Source organism: Lissotriton helveticus, chromosome 2_1 (assembly GCF_964261635.1).
Source record: "Lissotriton helveticus chromosome 2_1, aLisHel1.1, whole genome shotgun sequence".
Taxonomy (NCBI): domain Eukaryota; kingdom Metazoa; phylum Chordata; class Amphibia; order Caudata; family Salamandridae; genus Lissotriton; species Lissotriton helveticus.
Window position 1 is genome coordinate 1125602680 of NC_136059.1, and position 21232 is coordinate 1125623911.

General features: G+C 47.3%; 1 protein-coding gene across 9 annotated transcripts in view; it reads left to right on the plus strand.

Annotated features, from left to right (window-relative positions):
- The window catches only part of SLC24A2 (solute carrier family 24 member 2), a 901628-nt gene that overhangs the window by 353892 nt on the left and 526504 nt on the right, over positions 1-21232 (plus strand). For all 9 annotated transcript variants that reach the window (XM_078675953.1, XM_078675950.1, XM_078675958.1 and 6 more), the window contains exon 3: positions 9579-9677. In XM_078675953.1, the coding sequence (XP_078532079.1) occupies positions 9579-9677 (99 nt within the window). The remainder of the gene's footprint in view (positions 1-9578; positions 9678-21232) is intronic.

Below are 21232 nucleotides of genomic sequence, written 5' to 3' on the forward strand. Positions count from 1 at the left end.
CCATCAAATTCCCTCTGACTGTAAATGACTGAATTCTTATTACTCCAATATCCAATTGAATTTCTGAAACAGGTCTACCCTGACCCACACAAAATGGCAATTTGTAACTCTGGGACCACCACCAACAGCCAGTCGGCGGCAGTTCCATCGCCATCGTAACCATGTTCTCTGCCTGCCATATTACAATGGCGGGCAGATTGTTGGCGGTCAGAAAGACAGACCACCACGCATCTGACGGGCTCCTTGAGCCCGCCGGAGTGGCGGAGGGAGTTGTATTCCAACAATGGTGGAGGTGCCTGCCAGGCACCGCCATAGGGATTACAATGTCCGTATCTGCCCACCTTTTCATGGCAGTTAACCCACCATGAAAAGGCAGGCGGAAAGGGACTATGGGGGCCCGTAGCATGCCCTTTGTTAGAATTGGGGGTCTCTGGTTGGCGCAAGTAAGTACTTGTGACAAGCAGGGACCCTCTCCTCTAAGTCAGGGCAAAGGATGACCCTTCAGAATTACCCTTACTCACCCTCTAGGTGCGTGGCGTGAGCAGCCAAGGCGATTCTCCAGGCGTTAGTCAGTTAAGCATTTGTAGACACACACACAGTAAAATATACCAATCCCCCCACAAATGGACACCAGGCTGTGAGTATATAAAAATACGCTTCTTTATGTAAAATATATATATCTCTTAGGTCAGACTTATCACAAGATCAAATAACGTTTTTGGGGTGCCCACAGGTTGTAAATAGGCAAGCTTTCTTTGTTGTAGTTCAAAATGTACTTTCAGTCTTTATCACGGATGTTTTCCTGCAGTGTACCTTTCAGGATGGCTCTCTTAGTTCCTGGGGGGTATAGAGGGTCACACTGCTCCTTCCCAACTTGTTGCAGCCAGCCCAGGGGCTCCGGGATGCTTTCTGCCCGTTCCGGGCCGAGATCGGGGCCCGACCGCCCAAAGCTCACGCTTCCCGCGTGGGACGCGTTCGGCCCTGCCGGGGCTGTCGATGCGGGCGGCCCCCACGGGTCTGGGGGGCTCAGGCAGGGGTGAGTGTTGGCCTCGGGGCGGCCCACGGGAAGCAAGGGCCAAAGGACCTGGGGCCGCTTCTGTCACTGCGGCCGGGGCGCTGGATGCAGCCCGTGACTTCTCCTGCCCGCCTGGATCGGATTCCAGCGGGAGGGGCTGAGGCGCTCGCACAGAGCGGAGCGGCGCCGCGAGCAGGGACAGAGAGCGGTGCGAGTCAGCTGCGAAAGGCGGCTCGCACCACAGCTGATCTGGAGGCCGGGGGCACTCGTAGGCAGGGCGGCTGGCACAACAAAAAGGGGAAAAACAAACGTTGCGGGCCCCGAGCCCGTTGACGGTCTCGGTGGCGGCTTTCCTCCGGGGACAAAGGCGAGGTGCCCAGCGGCTCAGGTAGAGCGAGGCTGGCACCCGAGGCGTCCGTCCAGTTCGGAGGTCTGTCCCCTGGGTCTGTTTTGCGTCCGGTAGGGATTTCTGGCGGGAGGGTGAGGCACAGCAGCGGGCCCTCTTAGGCGGTCGACACAGCGATCCCCTCAGCGGGGGAAGAGCGGCTCAACGGAGCGGAGCTCTTCCTCGGCGGGGACGAGGAGACACAGTCGGTCACGGCCTCAGGGAGGGGCTGGGGGGCACCACAGCAGCGAGCCTTCCAGGCGGTCAACACAGCGATCTCCTCAGCGGGGGGAGAGCAGCTCAACGGAGCGGAGCTCTTCCTCGGCGGGGACGAGGAGACACAGTCGGTCACGGCCTCAGGGAGGGGCTGGGGGCACCAAGGTCACAGCTCCGGCAGTAGTAGATATCCCGGTGAATTACCGGCAGACGAGCAGAGGCAGGTTGAGCCAGATGGTCCTGTGGCTCAGGTCAGGGGGCAAGCTCAGTCAAGCCCTTGGAGAATGTTCAAGCAAAAAGCAGCAAAGTCTTTTCTTATCAAGTCTTTTCCTCTCCTTTCTCAGCAAGGCAAGCAGCAGGCCAGTTCTCCCAGCGTCTCTTCTCCTTCTAGTCAGGCAGAGGTCCTTCGTGGTGAAACAGGATTCTGATTTACAAGGAGCAGGGCTCCTACTTTTATACACAGTTTCTTTTGTTCTCACTGGCCAGGGGGGCCTCTGCATAACTGCTCTCAGCTCCTGAGCACTTGTGGTGGGTACTTCTGCTTCTGCATTCAGTATGAGGGCAGGCACATCAGCCGCTCCCCAGGGGGGCGGAGCCGGCATTGTGAAGACAGGGGCAGCTTGAGCACTTTGTTGACAAGCTTCGGTCCTTCCTGGGCCAGGTGCAGGCTGAGTCATCAGTCGCTCCCCAGGGGGGCGGAGCCAGCATTGTGGGGGCAGAGCACAGCCTGATGCATCATTCAGGGGAAACTCCCACCACCCACTAAGGTGTCATCCTGCTATTCACAACCTGTCAACTCCCAGCCCTGTCACTCACACACTCAGACAGTCAGATACACACAAGAGCAGAGGCGGGCTGAAATGGTTAGACAAGCAAATGCTAGCTTTCTAAAAGTAGCATTTGCAAACACAGGATATTAAAATAAACTTTACTAAAAGAAGTATTTTATTATTCTGAGTTCAGGCATACTAAACATTAATTTCTACCATGTTCCCTGAGCCTGCTGGGATTATAGAGTGTAATAATTCCAGCAGCCCATCTTGGCCTAAGAGAACAGGTAGCCTTACAATAGTGAAAAACGAATTTGGCAGTAATTCACTATTAGAACATGCCACACACATCAGGGCATGTTCTACCTTACACTTACAATGCACCCTGCCCTCAGGCCTACCATAGGGGTGACTAATATGAAGTTAAGGGAAGGTTTAGGGGCTGGCAAGTGTGTGCACTTGCCCAGCCAGCATGACAGTACCAGACTGCACACAGGTTCTGCAATGGCAGACCCTAGACATATTTTAAGGCTGCTTTCTGTGGGTGGCGCAACCAGCGCTGCAGGCCCACTAGCAGTATTGGCATTCACAAGCCCTGGCACTCCTGGTGCCCTTTACTGGGGACTGACAGTAAATCCAATGAACCAATCAGGTATATCAATCACATGTACACTTTACAACAGGGAGAGCATATGCACTTTAGCACTGGTCAGCAGTGGTAAAAGTGCCCAGAGTCATTAAACCAACAAAAACAGGTCAGAGAGAGTATTGGAGGAAGGCAAAAAGTTTAGGGATGACCCTGCCAAGAGGCCCAGGTCCAACACAACCCCCTTCCAGCCGAAACGCAGGGTAGACCAATCACCACTGTGATGGGCTTCCCTGCTTTGGGCGATAGAACCTGGACCTGGCCCGCAACAGCAGGGGCACATTCCAGTTCTACGCCAATCTGAACCTATTTCAAATCCTCTGTCCATACTCTCAGGGTCCACCAAGCCAATCCCTGGGGCACCCTTTTCTTCCTCTGTGAACACCACCTGTGTAGCCTCTAACCTTAACTGGCTCACAGGTGTGTCCCAACAGGCAGTCATCAAATCACAGTGGCCACTGACGGTAGTCAGGGCTGAGACCCAGGCCTCATGCCTCTCAGGGCTCTCAAACCTCTGTGGCCTCAGAGAGCGGGGGGCAGTAGCCCCAGGTGCTTGGCACCCTTTGTCCACTCTCCCTCCTGTCAGGTCAGGTATGTCATCCTGGCACTGACCCACCAGCCCCAGGCCTGTACCTGGTGGCTGGACCAAACACTGGGGTGGCCTCTCCCACACCCGGTCCTCCTCCTTGGGGCTCTGCACCCTCCCACCTGGAGTGGTACCCCCTTCCAGAATTGTCAGGGCACCTGTGGCAGGTGATCTGCACAATTCTCCCACCAGTTCAGGGGTGCTATCCTGCAACTGGGGCACCAGGTCAGGGGGAACACCCTGCACCTGGCCCTCTATCCTAGGGTCTAAACCCTCAAACTGCACCGGGGTCAGAGGCAAGGACTCCCTCCCTCTGCACCCCCTTCCAGAGTACTGCCCACTCCCAACTGGAGTGGTACCCCTAGAAGTGACATGGGTCAGGACACTGATTACAGTGGTCCCACCCTCCAAGTCAGACAACACCTGAACCTGGCTCTCCAACTCAGGGACCCAACCCTGCAGTTGAACACTTGCCTGGCGCACCAGGACTTCCCGGGGAGCACGCATGCCCCCCCGAGGGTGGCACATAGCTCATGTGTCGTGCGACAGTCTGCCTGGCGCAGATCTCCCAAACCCTGTCCCTCTGACAGTGTGGGAAGATCCCCCAGGACAGAAGTGGTGTCCCCATGGTCATTCACTGGGGACGCAGCCCTGCTGGCTGGCCCCTGACCCACTGGTTCTTCCACTGGGGACTCTTTCCCCCTCTCGCCCCTCTTTCTGGACCTCTGCACCCTCCCAACTGGAGCGGTACTGCCAGACACCAGAACTACTGGAGCTCTGTTTACAGAGCCTCCACGTTCTCTAGCCACTGGGGGATCCCCCTTAAAGGGTGACTCATCCGAACAGCCTAGGCTCCCCACCTGGTGTTCCCTTAAAGAACCATCCAGGCTCTGAGACTGAGGTTGGGCACTACCGGGACAACACCCATTCTCACTCCTTCCCCTTAAGGACAGGACGTGAGGCCCTACACCCCTCTCACTGCTACAGGACCTAGCTGGGCTACTCTGCGCCACTTCCACCACTCTGGGCTGGAAGATACCTGAGCCACTCCCCACAGGATCACACCCCAATGCCTCTCCAGACCCTCTGGAATCCACCACAAGGTCTGCCTCCAATGTGAGCTCCCTGGGGTCAGAGAACTCACTCTCAAACAGGTGTTGGCATAGCTCTGGAAAACTGGGACTTACAATATGCTCTCCCACAATTGGATTACACAGCCCCCTAGCAGGGTTAACCAAACTATCCTTCACCTCTCCATCCAGCGCCTCACACACATACTCCACACCATTCTCCTGAGACTGGCCAGACAGTAGCGGACTGTCTCTGTCACACAACCCACACTCTTCTGGGCGGTCCTTACACTCACCCACCAGGACCTCAACCATGGGGGAATCCCTCCCACCACTAGGACCATGAACTCCTACGCCAGCCACCCTATTCCCTTCAGGGACGCTGCGCACTACTGGAGCTACCTCATGCCCTTGAACCTCCAGGTGTATGTTAACCCCCTCCAAGTCAGGTGCCATATCTCTAGGTGCGCGCGCTATGCTGTCAGCACTAGATACCTGAATGTTGCTGCCACCATCTGAGCTGGACTCCACCTCCAACTCAGCAAAGCTCAATCTGCGAGCTACACAAATCTCTGGATGTTGGGCGGAAGCCCTCCTGGCTTCAAGCTCCAAATCAAGTTCTTTTATCCTAAAGTAGTGATCTCTTTGGTGTTTCAGCGCCTCCATGGCTAATTTTTGGCTTTCCATTGCCAATTTGTGCTTGTCCATTTCCATTTGTCCTTTTAATTTCGCCATCTCCATTTCATGTGCCCTGGTTGCTGCCCTGTCTGCCAACTCCTCTGGCGACAGGCATCTGGTTGCTGCCTTTTCCATCCTCACTGAACCAGGCATGACGTTTCACAAGCACATGGAGATCTCCTAGCAAAATTAGAAAAATGGAAACCTGTGGCTACGTTATAGATCTGCTCTCACTATGTGGTGATCAGTAATTCACTGTATGTAAACTACAAATGCAAATTCGCAAATCCTCACCGCTGCGACCAATGTTAGAATTGGGGGTCTCTGGTTGGCGCAAGTAAGTACTTGTGACAAGCAGGGACCCTCTCCTCTAAGTCAGGGCAAAGGATGACCCTTCAGAATTACCCTTACTCACCCTCTAGGTGCGTGGCGTGAGCAGCCAAGGCGATTCTCCAGGCGTTAGTCAGTTAAGCATTTGTAGACACACACACAGTAAAATATACCAATCCCCCCACAAATGGACACCAGGCTGTGAGTATATAAAAATACGCTTCTTTATGTAAAATATATATATCTCTTAGGTCAGACTTATCACAAGATCAAATAACGTTTTTGGGGTGCCCACAGGTTGTAAATAGGCAAGCTTTCTTTGTTGTAGTTCAAAATGTACTTTCAGTCTTTATCACGGATGTTTTCCTGCAGTGTACCTTTCAGGATGGCTCTCTTAGTTCCTGGGGGGTATAGAGGGTCACACTGCTCCTTCCCAACTTGTTGCAGCCAGCCCAGGGGCTCCGGGATGCTTTCTGCCCGTTCCGGGCCGAGATCGGGGCCCGACCGCCCAAAGCTCACGCTTCCCGCGTGGGACGCGTTCGGCCCTGCCGGGGCTGTCGATGCGGGCGGCCCCCACGGGTCTGGGGGGCTCAGGCAGGGGTGAGTGTTGGCCTCGGGGCGGCCCACGGGAAGCAAGGGCCAAAGGACCTGGGGCCGCTTCTGTCACTGCGGCCGGGGCGCTGGATGCAGCCCGTGACTTCTCCTGCCCGCCTGGATCGGATTCCAGCGGGAGGGGCTGAGGCGCTCGCACAGAGCGGAGCGGCGCCGCGAGCAGGGACAGAGAGCGGTGCGAGTCAGCTGCGAAAGGCGGCTCGCACCACAGCTGATCTGGAGGCCGGGGGCACTCGTAGGCAGGGCGGCTGGCACAACAAAAAGGGGAAAAACAAACGTTGCGGGCCCCGAGCCCGTTGACGGTCTCGGTGGCGGCTTTCCTCCGGGGACAAAGGCGAGGTGCCCAGCGGCTCAGGTAGAGCGAGGCTGGCACCCGAGGCGTCCGTCCAGTTCGGAGGTCTGTCCCCTGGGTCTGTTTTGCGTCCGGTAGGGATTTCTGGCGGGAGGGTGAGGCACAGCAGCGGGCCCTCTTAGGCGGTCGACACAGCGATCCCCTCAGCGGGGGAAGAGCGGCTCAACGGAGCGGAGCTCTTCCTCGGCGGGGACGAGGAGACACAGTCGGTCACGGCCTCAGGGAGGGGCTGGGGGGCACCACAGCAGCGAGCCTTCCAGGCGGTCAACACAGCGATCTCCTCAGCGGGGGGAGAGCAGCTCAACGGAGCGGAGCTCTTCCTCGGCGGGGACGAGGAGACACAGTCGGTCACGGCCTCAGGGAGGGGCTGGGGGCACCAAGGTCACAGCTCCGGCAGTAGTAGATATCCCGGTGAATTACCGGCAGACGAGCAGAGGCAGGTTGAGCCAGATGGTCCTGTGGCTCAGGTCAGGGGGCAAGCTCAGTCAAGCCCTTGGAGAATGTTCAAGCACAAAGCAGCAAAGTCTTTTCTTATCAAGTCTTTTCCTCTCCTTTCTCAGCAAGGCAAGCAGCAGGCCAGTTCTCCCAGCGTCTCTTCTCCTTCTAGTCAGGCAGAGGTCCTTCGTGGTGAAACAGGATTCTGATTTACAAGGAGCAGGGCTCCTACTTTTATACACAGTTTCTTTTGTTCTCACTGGCCAGGGGGGCCTCTGCATAACTGCTCTCAGCTCCTGAGCACTTGTGGTGGGTACTTCTGCTTCTGCATTCAGTATGAGGGCAGGCACATCAGCCGCTCCCCAGGGGGGCGGAGCCGGCATTGTGAAGACAGGGGCAGCTTGAGCACTTTGTTGACAAGCTTCGGTCCTTCCTGGGCCAGGTGCAGGCTGAGTCATCAGTCGCTCCCCAGGGGGGCGGAGCCAGCATTGTGGGGGCAGAGCACAGCCTGATGCATCATTCAGGGGAAACTCCCACCACCCACTAAGGTGTCATCCTGCTATTCACAACCTGTCAACTCCCAGCCCTGTCACTCACACACTCAGACAGTCAGATACACACAAGAGCAGAGGCGGGCTGAAATGGTTAGACAAGCAAATGCTAGCTTTCTAAAAGTAGCATTTGCAAACACAGGATATTAAAATAAACTTTACTAAAAGAAGTATTTTATTATTCTGAGTTCAGGCATACTAAACATTAATTTCTACCATGTTCCCTGAGCCTGCTGGGATTATAGAGTGTAATAATTCCAGCAGCCCATCTTGGCCTAAGAGAACAGGTAGCCTTACAATAGTGAAAAACGAATTTGGCAGTAATTCACTATTAGAACATGCCACACACATCAGGGCATGTTCTACCTTACACTTACAATGCACCCTGCCCTCAGGCCTACCATAGGGGTGACTAATATGAAGTTAAGGGAAGGTTTAGGGGCTGGCAAGTGTGTGCACTTGCCCAGCCAGCATGACAGTACCAGACTGCACACAGGTTCTGCAATGGCAGACCCTAGACATATTTTAAGGCTGCTTTCTGTGGGTGGCGCAACCAGCGCTGCAGGCCCACTAGCAGTATTGGCATTCACAAGCCCTGGCACTCCTGGTGCCCTTTACTGGGGACTGACAGTAAATCCAATGAACCAATCAGGTATATCAATCACATGTACACTTTACAACAGGGAGAGCATATGCACTTTAGCACTGGTCAGCAGTGGTAAAAGTGCCCAGAGTCATTAAACCAACAAAAACAGGTCAGAGAGAGTATTGGAGGAAGGCAAAAAGTTTAGGGATGACCCTGCCAAGAGGCCCAGGTCCAACACCCTTCTTCCCCACTGGCCCTCAGCTGAGGGTTTTGGGGGGCACCTACATATCCCTGCACCATGTGGCAGGCACCACATGGTGCCTGTCATGCAGTGCAGGGATTTGATAAGTGACCCCTTTTTCCATTGCGGCATGGCTGCAGCCAGCAGCGCCCGTTGCAATGCAAAACATAGGCATTGCGACTGCCATGGTGGTGGTCGCATCCTAATGCCTCTGGCGTGACTCACATTTATGAAAGGGTGGCGGTCAGACAAAAGTCCGACCACCATCCTAATCGGCCCCTCAGCTACTTTCTTTAGTTGGACACATTTGTTGAATGAGTAATTTAGTACACAATGTTAATTGAAGAAGTGTAATTGTTTCACAACTTTACAAGTGCAGAAGGCAAAAGTGTTTATGGGGGAACTCAGAAAGTAGCTGCAGTAGGGACAGGAGCACACCACGTTTATTCATGGTGTAGTCGCAAAAAACATAGACAAAAACTTGTGAACTGTAAAATAATCATGTTTAAAAATGTTGAAATAATCCCTTCCTATTGTATTAATTTGGAAGTAAGAAAAATACCTGCTTTCGTTACTGCATTTGACAAATGTGATAACTTGACGTCTGTGATTTGGTGCTACACTTATCCAGAAAGTACTTTTTTGTTTACATAAGCAAAAAGCACGGAACAATCATTTTCAGAAATGGTCCTACGGGCAAACAGGAAGAGAGATCTGAATTAGAGGTGTGCAAAATTGTACATTATCTGCCTGCAATTGGCAATGATGCATAATTTTGCACTTCATGAAAATATGACATTCAGTCACCAAACAGTTTCACTCATCTTGCTCAAAAATAAATCCAGGAAACGGGTTCCGGCACAAAAATGTGGTTTAGGCATGTTTATCCTGCATTTGATTTAATAATGTAAAACATAATTTATGGCTTTTACAAGCTTTACTCAAAATTTAATGAAAAAATCCTGAAGTTTTGCACGCCACTTGCCTACTAGGAAAATTCTGATGAGGGGATATAGGACTATTTAATGTCATACTGTTTGATGAGAATTTCTTTTTCATATTACAAAGTTTTTAATAGCACTTTCACTTTTCTTTCTGAATGTAGGAGCAGACCAATATCCTGGTTCTCCGTGGAGAAAATGGAGGACACCGCGCCCTTACACAGCACGAAGGGGTGGAGATGGAGACCGCGGAGTTGAAGGAGGTAGAGTGAGCTATTTCATTTCATATTCCAGAATCAATCGAGTAGAGCTATGGTTTTTTGTCTCATCATCTCTACTTATTTATGTATGTGTTTCTTTATTTAATTGGCTATTCAGTTTAAGATCAATGTAGCACTCTTATTATCGCCAAAGATTAACTGAGAGCAAGTACTAAGCAATACAATGATTCACTAGTGGGACTCAAAAATTCGGGGATGAAATGAGGGCTGCCAAATATGTTTTGTTGTTAGTTTAAGAACAAAAAAGGAGTGTAATTCACAATGAGAAAGAACATTTAGAAGGTAATAACACTCTTCAATTTCATGATGAAATAGGTGTGAAAAACAACAAAAACACACCTTGATTCTAAATATTTTTTTGTACTGAAACTGCGCAACAAGTGTAAAATGTGAAAAAATACACCTGGAAGAGAGAAAAGAATACCAAAGTAGTGTTTTTTTAAGAATTGTCCCCTATCTCTAGTTTGTGACTCAAGGTAGTATATGAGCATCAAATGGATTGGAGAAAGGGGGATTTTTGTTTTATTGAGACTGGATGTTGTAAATCGCAATCTTTGTTGAGGGCCAACATAAAACTTCAGATTGTGGTGAGCCCACGATACATTCGACTGTAGCACTGAAATTAGCTACTTGTCATGTAACACAGATGATACACAGATTTTACTCGATAATTGTTATGCACTGAGAGGGGTGCATGTATGGTCCACACAGCACAGGCTTGAATGTATTAATGAAATGTTTTGTTTTTCCAACATTTGTCGGCATCTGCATTCTGGTGCTCGTAAATACACCTATGTTATAATGCCTAACTTTGTAAAATAAGATCATTTTAGTCTATTTGGATTTGTCTCAACATATTTTCATCCATGACTTGCTCTCATCATTACCCGAGCTGATTGCCATATCAATACCAGGGACACAATCTAAATCTAGACAATGGACTTTCCACAATAATTACAGTATGAACACAGCAATTACTAACATTTGTCAGTAGGCACCACTGGCACTTTTTTGATTGTATCCAGATTTTTTGCCACCTCCCCTCCTTGCCCTGGTCTTGGTCTGAGAAGCAGGTGAAGCAGATTAGGCCATCTTCTAAGTAGTGGTGGGCATAATTCACTTAATTTCATGAACCAGAATCACATATATTTAGCTAAGAATTCCACAAGATTATGCTTGAATTACGCAAGAAAAGTAATTCTGCATGAAGCTCTATTGCTTAGGGCAAAAAGTGCCCCCTTACTCCCCAAATTGACGCAGTCTGTGCCCAGAAATAAAGCTAAATGCAACAGAACGTGAATAATAAGTGTGAGCAGCTGCTTGCGCTCACTAAATATGCTCTTGTGGTAGGATTTAAGTACTATTTTATTCGCGTATATGCACCCTTGTGTCCAAAATAGAGTTGAGGTTGTATTTTGCGATATGAAACAGCCCTTAATGCAGCAGCACACAAATAGTGATCGGCCTCTAATGCTCGCTAAATATGCTCATATAGTAGAATGGCTCCCCCAAATTACTTTTAATCACACAAGCGTGAATAATTACAGAATTATCTGTAACTCTACATCAAGGAGTATCACAGAATTACCAAAATTACTGCAATGACTTCAGCATAATTACAATTTGCCCAGGCCTACTTCTAAGTACCTCACCTAACTAAAGTATTCTCCGGATGTGGCTAAAACTGTGGGTTCAACGTTGGTAGGCAGTGCACAACATGTGTTCCTGTGAAGTTCCCAAAAACAGAGCAGAGTAATGTGATAATCACTGCCCGTGCTCTTTTGTGTTGCCACTGAACCACACAACCTGTAGGATAAGTGATTAGGAAAAAAGTGTTTTTTTTTAAAGAGGGATAGAGCTCAGCTAATGTCCTGGTGCTCATAATATTTCATCAGGGTCCACTGGTGAACCATCTACAACTACTACAACACCACTCCTGGTATTGTGGTAGTTGAAGTGCTAGTAGATAGAGTCACTTACCCCATTTTGTGGGCCTGATTTGCATTATCAGGATAGGTAGGCCGCTTTACCAGCGGGAAGTGCTGTGATGGTAAATTGTGGTACTTGCTGTGCGGCTCTTGGGTGAGCATTTTGTTGAGTGACTGGAGAGGTGCTCTTTTCTCTGTCTTGAGGTGCAGAGCGTAGCAGGGCGATGGAGAAAGAGGACATAAGAAAGCTCATGCTATGATGATACTTGGGTGGAGGTTATAATGTATTTGTGGTGACAACATAGTATTGAGGCAATCACAGAAAGCTGCTCTTTATTCTGCTTTTTCTTCTCAATTCGGAGATGATCAGAGTTGTTTGCCACAGTTGGGCTGACCGCTCTGTGTGTCTTGTCAATGTGGGAAGCAGTGGAGATGGGTACAGAGGGACCAGAGAGAGGACAGGGATTTCGCACAGTTATTCCCTATATGTATAAGGGATCAGAATTTAAATTATAGTGAAGGAAGTCAGGAGCTGCAGGTCATTGGATGCATGCTTGCCTTTCACCCTATACCGCTTTCTGCTGCTTTTTGACTAGGTTGGTGGTATACAAATATCTCAATAACCCACATACCTTTACCATGATGCTCAACATGTTGAACTCTAGAACATATTATTTTACATTATGTACATCAGTGATATCAGTGAGATTAAGCTCACTGATGTATCTACACAATAAACGTTGGTACTTAAATGCTCCACTTTCCATATGTGGGACATGTGACATACAAAAAAAAGCGTAAATTAGTAGGCATTTATGTTTTTATTTTTATTATTGTGTCCAATAGCGAGCAGTAATACTATTGTCCAATCAGTTAAGTGTTGTAATTGTACGCACTATAAGGAACCATTTTGTTTTTGATATTGTATAGCCCATGTTCCTATAGAGTGCTCTTTTCCCCTATTTTCTCAGTTTGCCCATGGGGTGTTGGGCACTGGGCCTAGTCAAAGGCCCCGCACCCAACCCATGCAGTGCACGTCTTAGGCCGGCCAATAGACATGAGCACTTTGGTTTCTCCAACCCAGCTGTGTTGTACAGCCGGGTTTGGGAAAAGCTGCAGGCTCCCTGTGCCTGAGCGAGAGTCAAGCCAGCCCGCTCAGGCCAATCACAGCACTGATTTCATGCTGGTAAATAATATTACAAGCATGAGGGCAGCACTGTGATTGCCCCCTGGGAGCCTGTGCAGCCTGACCAGCATTGGGGGAGAAGCACCGAGTCGGCTGCTGCAGATAAAGGTAAGATGTTTCATTTATTTTACCCCCACCACCTGTTTGCGTTGCCCCACCATTTCCAGTTTAGAGCTGCCGCCAATGTGTCCTTAACTAAATCGGTCTAGCGTCCCAGTATTCAACCTCTGGCAGCATGTGACACCTCTGGCCATGACATCTTACTCTAGTGGCTATTTCTACATACCAGTCTATCAGACACAACCCTAAAATACACTGCATCTTTCTTGAACAGACATCAGTGACATATAAAACTAGGGTCTAGCCCTTCGAAAGCCTGAAATGCGATATGCAGGGTCATCCAAGGAGCCGTGTTTCACCATGACTGATCATTGAGTGCCAGTGCCCACTAGGCAACATCTTGGAGCACCATGGCCTGCTCTTTCAAATATCTACTTCAAAGACAACCTTCAGGCCTGATCTTTGAGGCCATCTCAAACTGCTTTGCCCACAAATAGGAATGATTGAGAGAAAGTGTTTGGGCCTAGCCAGTTTCACCCAAGAATTGCTGTTCAGTGGCCATTTTAGCTCTGAACACAAGGCCGCCAACACTAGCACTCAAAATAACAAACCAACCCACAGTCAACTTGCACCCATCAGTATCCTTCACCATAAAGTCGACATCAAGAACAAAAATTGCACTTTTCCGTACTGTATTTAATAAGAATTTCTTTTTTCCTCTGCAGACTTTCAGACATAATGTGAAAATGATTTCAAAGCTGGTTCTGTTGTGTTTCACGGTAAACGTCGTTTACAACGCGGTGTTTACACCGCACGACCTATACCACGCTGCCATTACAACGCAAGTCGTTACTACGACTTGCGCTGGATGGCGCTGTTGGTTAAGGAATATTGTAATTTTATATTCCAACACCTTCCCTACTGTTACGTGGGTTGGCGTTGGAATAGAAAATTATAATTATCCTCAATCCGCGCCCTCCAACGCAAGTCGTTGTAATGACTTGCGTTGTAAAATCCGCGATGTAAAGTACCGCGATCAAAATGATCGCGTTGTACTGTCATAAATCCGTGTTTCACACCTGATTGGCCCACTGGTCCTGAGGTCCAGCACCCAAAAGAAAGCTGCCACAGCCCCTAAAAGAGGTTCTCTAGCGGATAGCAAAATTGCATTTGAAATATCTAATAACACTACAGAGGTAGAAACATAGGATCAAAAGGCATAGGAAAACGTTTATCACTGATAGTTATAGTCATAAAATAGTTTGTGTTCTGGTATTGTTCAGTGTATGTGAGTGCCACCACTTCACCCTTTACACATGCCAAAGCACTTACCAATAAGAAAAATAAAATCTTTATTAAAGTGCCCAAAAGAGGCTAACATGAAACACATTTGAGATGTAAGGAACCATGTGATGAATGATAACCTGTCTGTGCAAGCTGGCTTGACGTATCCTAGGCTCTCTCTCCAAAAATCGTACAAACAACAGCATGCCTAGTAAAAAGCCAAAGACGTTTAGTAATTTCATATGATGAGGGGAAAGGCAGCACTTTGATGTTGTCTTATGGCCTATCTCCCAGAAGCACTGACAGAGAAAATTAGTTCTTTGAAAATAGCACATGAGTAACATCTTAGAATCTTAAAGGCACTTAAGTCCATTTCTTAGATGTAAGGATTCCAAAAAATGCTTGTCAAAATGTCAGATCAAATGAAAAACCTCTGCACATGGCTAGCTATGATCCATCTTATTTGGGTGACAAAATAAATAAATGGAATTATAGAATTGCTTGTGAGGCCAAAGGGGTCCCTCCTTCTGTGATGTAAATTGTGAGACTTTCATTCTGCATTTCATTTGATTTTGAACTGTTAAAATTCAATTCACCAATGGGCTTAATGGAACCTAGAATACAGTGATGAAGGTCATTGCATAGCAAGGAGAGCTTTACCACCCCATCCCTTTATGACTCGTGCTCTCTGCCTTATTTTCCCACAGTATGCTTGACAATCTGTGAACCAATGAGGCTGTCAATCAATGCTTTTTTTGACTTCGGATGAGAAGAGTGCGGAGAATTTCTAGACAGCAACGGCTGTATGTCAAATGGATGTATGACGTTACAACACACACTTTTACAACGCATACCTTTACAACGCATTTTTTACAACGCAACATCCATTACAGCGCATTCCATTACAACGCATACCATTACAACGAAATTTTAAAAACTACATTTACAACGCATTCCATTACAACGCATAATACCTTTACAACGCATACCATTACAACGCATAACATTACATTTCATGTTTGGTAAGTATTGGATAGTGTAGGGGTAAAAATTACTATTCTAACTCCAGGTGGTGCAACATTAGGGTAAGTGTTGGATAGTGAAGGAGTAAAAATTACTATTCTAACTCCAGGGGGTGCAACAGTAGGGTAAGTGTTGGATAGTGTAGGGGTAAAAATTACTATTCTAACTCCAGGGGGTGCAACAGTAGGGTAAGTGTTGGATGGTAATGTTATGCGTTGTAATGGTATGAGTTGTAATGACTGAGTTGCAATGACATGCGTTGTAGTGGTGTGCGTTGTAGTGTCATGCATTGTAATGGTTGCGTTGTAATTGCATGCGTTGTAATGGATGTTGCGTCGTAAAAGTTTCGTTATAATGGTAGTGCGTTGTAAAAGTTGCATTGTAAAGGTTGTTTCCCATGTCAAATTATCATTAACAGAAATATATTCTGACATAGATATTGTGTCCAAATTATTAATGCAAATAATGTGATCTATTGAGTAAAGGCTGTCTATTGTTAACTCAATTAGAGTGGTATTTCTGTAAACAACATTCAGGGGTCAATATATATGTGAGCCAATATTTGGATAACAATGTTCTGGTATCCCACCAGCAGGAGCTACTGCAAAAATATACCTCCACAACAGCAGAGTGGGTACGTCCCCCTAACCAGGCAGTGGAGAGACTAGCTGTTGCTGGAACCTTAGCATTTAGAGAGGACTGCAAGCCTTTTAATCTTTACCCTGCAACAGAAGTCTACTGCCCCTCCCTGTATAAAATATCCAAAGCCTCCCACTGTTTCCCTCACTTTTACCCACATTTATGTGGTGAATTGGGACAGACATGTAGTGCATTATAACATTCATGTTTGGTGCGGATGGTACCCAGCCCAATAACATGGTGGATGTACAAAAAGATAGAGGTTTGCCTCTGGGTTGCTTTGTGAATATATTACCCACGCTGTTTCCCCTCATGGAGTCTTTTTCTTAGTGGTTCTAGAGAGACCGATTTCTGCCTCAGACAGGTGAAGACACTCAATTGACCAAAACCCTTATTTTTGCTTTTTGTAGCTCTGCTTCTGGATCTGCCTGGCAACAAGGGTACCCCTGTTTGGAGTGTCTGACCTGGCTGTCCTCAAATCCACTTTAAGTAGCCATCTGTCACCTTCCCCAGTGGGATCTCAGAGGCCTCATTTGCGAAGCCTGCACAGTCCCATTGAGTACACATGTGATTACCAGATGCTTCCAAACCTCCTTTGTGGAGGAAGGCTTAGAAGAGGTGCTTTACACTCGTTCACCAGAGTTCGGATGGAATCTAGGCAGGCCATTTGATTGACCCTAACTCTGTTAGTGCCCACCTGAAGTAGATAGAAATGATAGACTGATTTGCATATGGCTGGGTCTGGACTGAGGTGGCGAAGTGAGCGAAAGAACGATGATAGATGAAACACAGATCTGTGACTGGGGGTGAGTGTCTGAATAGTTTCAGCACTTCATTCATCATCTCCTTGTGTTTGCTTAGTTCTCCCTAAATTGGCAGGGTATGCCCAGATGTGGGTCCCTTGCTCACTTTGCCACTGGATTCAAACTAGCCTGGCTGATGAGGGGTGAAACCCCAAAACTGGTCCTAGGATGCTTGTTTCCAGTCCAGGGAAGACCTGACTTGGCAGTTCGGGCTGGACTGATGAGGCACAGGGTCAAGACTGATTTGCATATGGCTGGGTCTGAACTGGGGTGGCGAAGTGAACTAAAGAACGAGGATGGATTAAATGCAGATCAGTGACTAGCAGTGAGTGTCTGAAAAGTTTCAGCGCTCCGACCATTCTCTCCTTGCGTTTGCTTCATAGATATGAATTGGTCCTTCAGGGCCACTTCCTGATATTCAAAAGGGTTTCCGGAGAACTCCGAACAGCACAGGGAGATGTGTGGAGAGGAATAAAACTCTGGGAGTGGAGACAACTTTTGAGGAAGTTTGACACCGTGATCTAACTTCAAAAAAACTGAAAGCTACATTGCTTGTTGAGGACAGTAGTTGGTCTCAGACTAGGAAGAATACTGAAGACTGTGTGAGGTTGTTGTGAGGAAATTAGCTGCCTATGAGCTACAGGGTTTTGCAGCCCTCCCAACTAGAAATGAAACAAAGGTATGTACTTGGCACAGGAATGAAGATGTGAATGCAGGTCTGCATCACTATAACATGACCTTTTCCACCTCTAACTTTGTAGGAAGGCCCCTACAAGCCCTGTGCACTCTAAGAAGGACATATAGGAGTCACTCCTTTTACACAGACCTTAGTGTTATGGCCCTTTGACTGAAACTGTTCATCCTGATTCTGTTACCATTTGTTACATCTCTTGATTCATTGTGGTTCTGGAGATATTGCAGCTTAAAGGTGCGACTGGATACTGACTATCCACCACAGTTTCCAGTAGCTAGAATATTTTTTATTTATGTATTCAGTGGTTTTCTTTTTTTCAGTGGTATTGTAAAGCACAGCAAACCAACTCGAATTAGCCTCACAACCATATTGTGCAGGGGAAGGATAGTGCAGAAGGAATCAAAGTCACCATGATATAGGACAGTCAAGCAAATACGAGCTAAGGTGACTACTCATGTGGTCCAAGTACAACTATGAAACTTTCAATAAGTCAGTAATGTATAGGCTTGGGATGATAAAGTTGGTCTTAGGCAGCTGACTGGCAGAACAAGTGTAGTAACTAGTGGGTTCAGCCTAAATATCTCATACATGACTAGCCATTCCAAACATACATTTAATGTTCTCCATCTGCGAAGAGCACAGAGCACGGTGACCAGACTCTAGAGTACCTTTGGCCCAATTAAGTGAACAGTGGCTTTAGAAACCAGCACTTTGGCACTGCGATTGCATCAGTGTGATGTGAGTGGCAATCCATTTCCACATTTGGGGGTGAATAGGTATTTAAAACAATGTTAGGACCTGTGATTTGAACCAGGTTCCCAACAGGCTAAATTTATAAAGTTGTATTCTCCTGCACTGAGGGTTGCTGGGAATTAGGAGAAAGAGCAAATCTTCAGAGCAAATACCATGCTTGTTTGCATAATGCCTAATCCAGTGGGTGGCTCCACAGTTCATTTGTTGTAGGCGATGCACCTCTCAAGGGTTACCCCTGTTACCCCTGGACAGTTGTTCTCTGCTTCATATTAGATGTGCTATAATCTGTGTGATAGGTAATTTGGCATTACTCTAATGACAGTAGGAATCTCCATCCACAAACATGTCTATTCTCTCACACTTCTCCTACACCCTGCTTATGGACAGCTACAGTTTCACTGTGACCCAGTAAGAATAATCTCACATTACACGCATGACACCAAAACGCTTCGCCATAGGCCATGCTGCACTCATTCAGTTTCTATCCATCCAACCATACACTACCTCCTGAAGCTTACATGTCCTATCTTTCATTCCCTTTTGCTTCAATGCACATCAAGGCACAACAACAAAAACACAGCTCTCGTCCACATGGGCACCATTGTAACACTGTTCACGTAGGACAGATGAGTGACCCAAATTCTTCCACCTATGCACTCCCACAGAGTAGTGTTCTACCTGTCCACAAATGTGCTTTGATGCCTCTTCAGAGGTGTGAAGCGCTAATCAAATTCAACTGCATTACAATAAACTGTATCAGTGTTTGATACATGGTAACACTCTGTCTGACACTATTGATCCATTGAATCAGGACTGTAAATAAAGCCATGACAGTGACTCAGATCTGAAGTTGTCTAAAGATAGCAGAACATTCACTAATTGCCCCCAGAGGATGATATTGTGATTCAACACCCCTTTCCATCTAAGGTTGTTTGTGTTATCGACGCTCACAACATACAAGTAATACATATGTGAGGAGTCATATGTAGATCCCTTCTGGATCCCAGAAGATGCTGGCACATTCTGGATTGCCATTGTGCTCACCATTTTGATTGCACTAGATTTCCTTTATGTAAACTAAGACCTTGGGCCAGATCACAAAACTCCTTTTTCTGGTGGTATTCCATGTCTGGGGCAGCAGATGGTGATGCCTATGCTCAAAACACTGTTTGTACATCACCACAACAGTGAGGTTTACAAGAATGTATTTTGCTGTGTTCCATTGCAGGAGCCACATTCAAGATGTAAATGAGATGTACTTGCTGTCCAAGAAAGACTGAAAGATAAAGGTGCAGAAGGAAGACCAACTATTTACTGGAGGGTGGATAAAAAATAAAAAAATACATTAACATTATGGCATTTGTTCTTCAATATAGGTTACCTTTGTGAAAGAGGTCTGTGCAAAGTGCTTTTAATTCCCACAGTCACTTCAATTTGCTGAACAAGAGTGGTCACTAATTAGCAGCAGCAGCTGGTAATTATAACACTGTGAGAAATGATCAGAGGAAAGGTGGGTGGGAGTCGCTAATGTAACTTTCACAAGGAAATTGAATGAAATAAAGGCACTAAATGTTTTAAAGAGACCATCAGAAAACGTTTAAAAGATATGTATGTCTACAACATTACACAAGCACAACCTGCCCAAACCATGGCAATGAAAGAACTTCCCACTCTTGTTTTATGTGATCCACCACCTGTGTTTTTAAATCGTGCATTAGCCAAGACTTTTGCATGTTACTAAAATTATAAATATAATATACCTATGGGGTCTTTCAGTCAGCCCTCTTCATCAAATGGCCTATTGCTTTGTCATTCACGTTTTTCTTCCACCCACTGCAGCATGTAGAATGGCGCAATGGGTCAGCCCACTTTCTTCCATTGGCTAACTTCACAGTGAGTGATGGCATTCTGCTCTTTCACAAGGATAACATCCGCACACAAAGTAGTTCCCTTCAGTGCTTTATTATGGCAATGTGTGCTTTTGAGATCACAAAATATTTTTTTCTTTTAGCTAAGGTATTGGTAATTGCCTGGCAGCTGCAGCAACAAATACATTTTGCAAAGACCATGAGAAAACAAAACAAGCATTGACATAGCAAAAATACTAGCAGCCTACTATCTTTTCTGCTGCTTGTTTAAAGCTGTAGTGCTGGCTAAACTTTAAGGAGCTTATTTACAAGCCCATTGCGCCACTGGCGCGTCACTTTTTTTGACTCACCGGCAGAGCAATGGGCTTCCCCATATTTACAAGGCCATGTAAAGTCACCCTGCGTGACTTTTCATGGCCTTGTAAATATGTTTCCCCTTCACGCATAACTCAGCGCAAAAGGGGCGTTCCATGGGTGTTGCTGTGGGTGCTTCCATGCAATATCCATGGAACGTGACTCACTTCCAGATTTACAACATTTTGTAAACCTGGGAATGTGTCAGAATCATATGCCTCCCCAGGGAAAATACTTTTATTTCTCCTCGTTTTTTCAACTTTCTATGTGTGCTGAATTCTGCAGCATGCATAGAAAAAGAAAAATGCCCTTCCTGCACAAAAACAATCATCCCGCAACACAGGTACCCATGCAAAATGATGCACAGCTTTTGTTTGTGCACAGGTGCTGGGGAGAAGAACACGAATGTGCCGTATCTTGTAGAAACAGTGCATTCCTGCCCCTTTTATTTTGACTTACAGCAGTGCCGCAGGAAGACTTGCTGCGCTGCGCTGCGTCAAAATAATGTAAATGAGGCCCCCGTTTCCTGAATTTGATTCCGGTCACAAACTGTATTTGAGTTTGAAACCTACTACCATTTTTTGGAGTAACCCATCTACTTTTGAGAAGTGTACAGAAAGAGTATATTTTGCATCCAATTACAGGGCAATAGTACTTGATGCACGCGGGCACCAGTGGTTGACAGTGGCGGCTCGCAGTGGGAGTGCTGATGGGGGTGGGGCGGTCCGAGTTGGCGATGCAGCGAGCGCAGGGTAAATAGTTTTATTTATTTATTTACTTACTTTACTCGTAGACGTCGTATGTCTGACTCCACTACCCCCCCCCCCCACCCTGCCCCTCCCCCGCCTCACCATCCCGCAGCACTCCCACTGCGAGCCGCCACTGGTGGTAGACGACATTACGAAACAACCGGTCATTTCCAGCCTGCACTTCAGGCATGCCTGC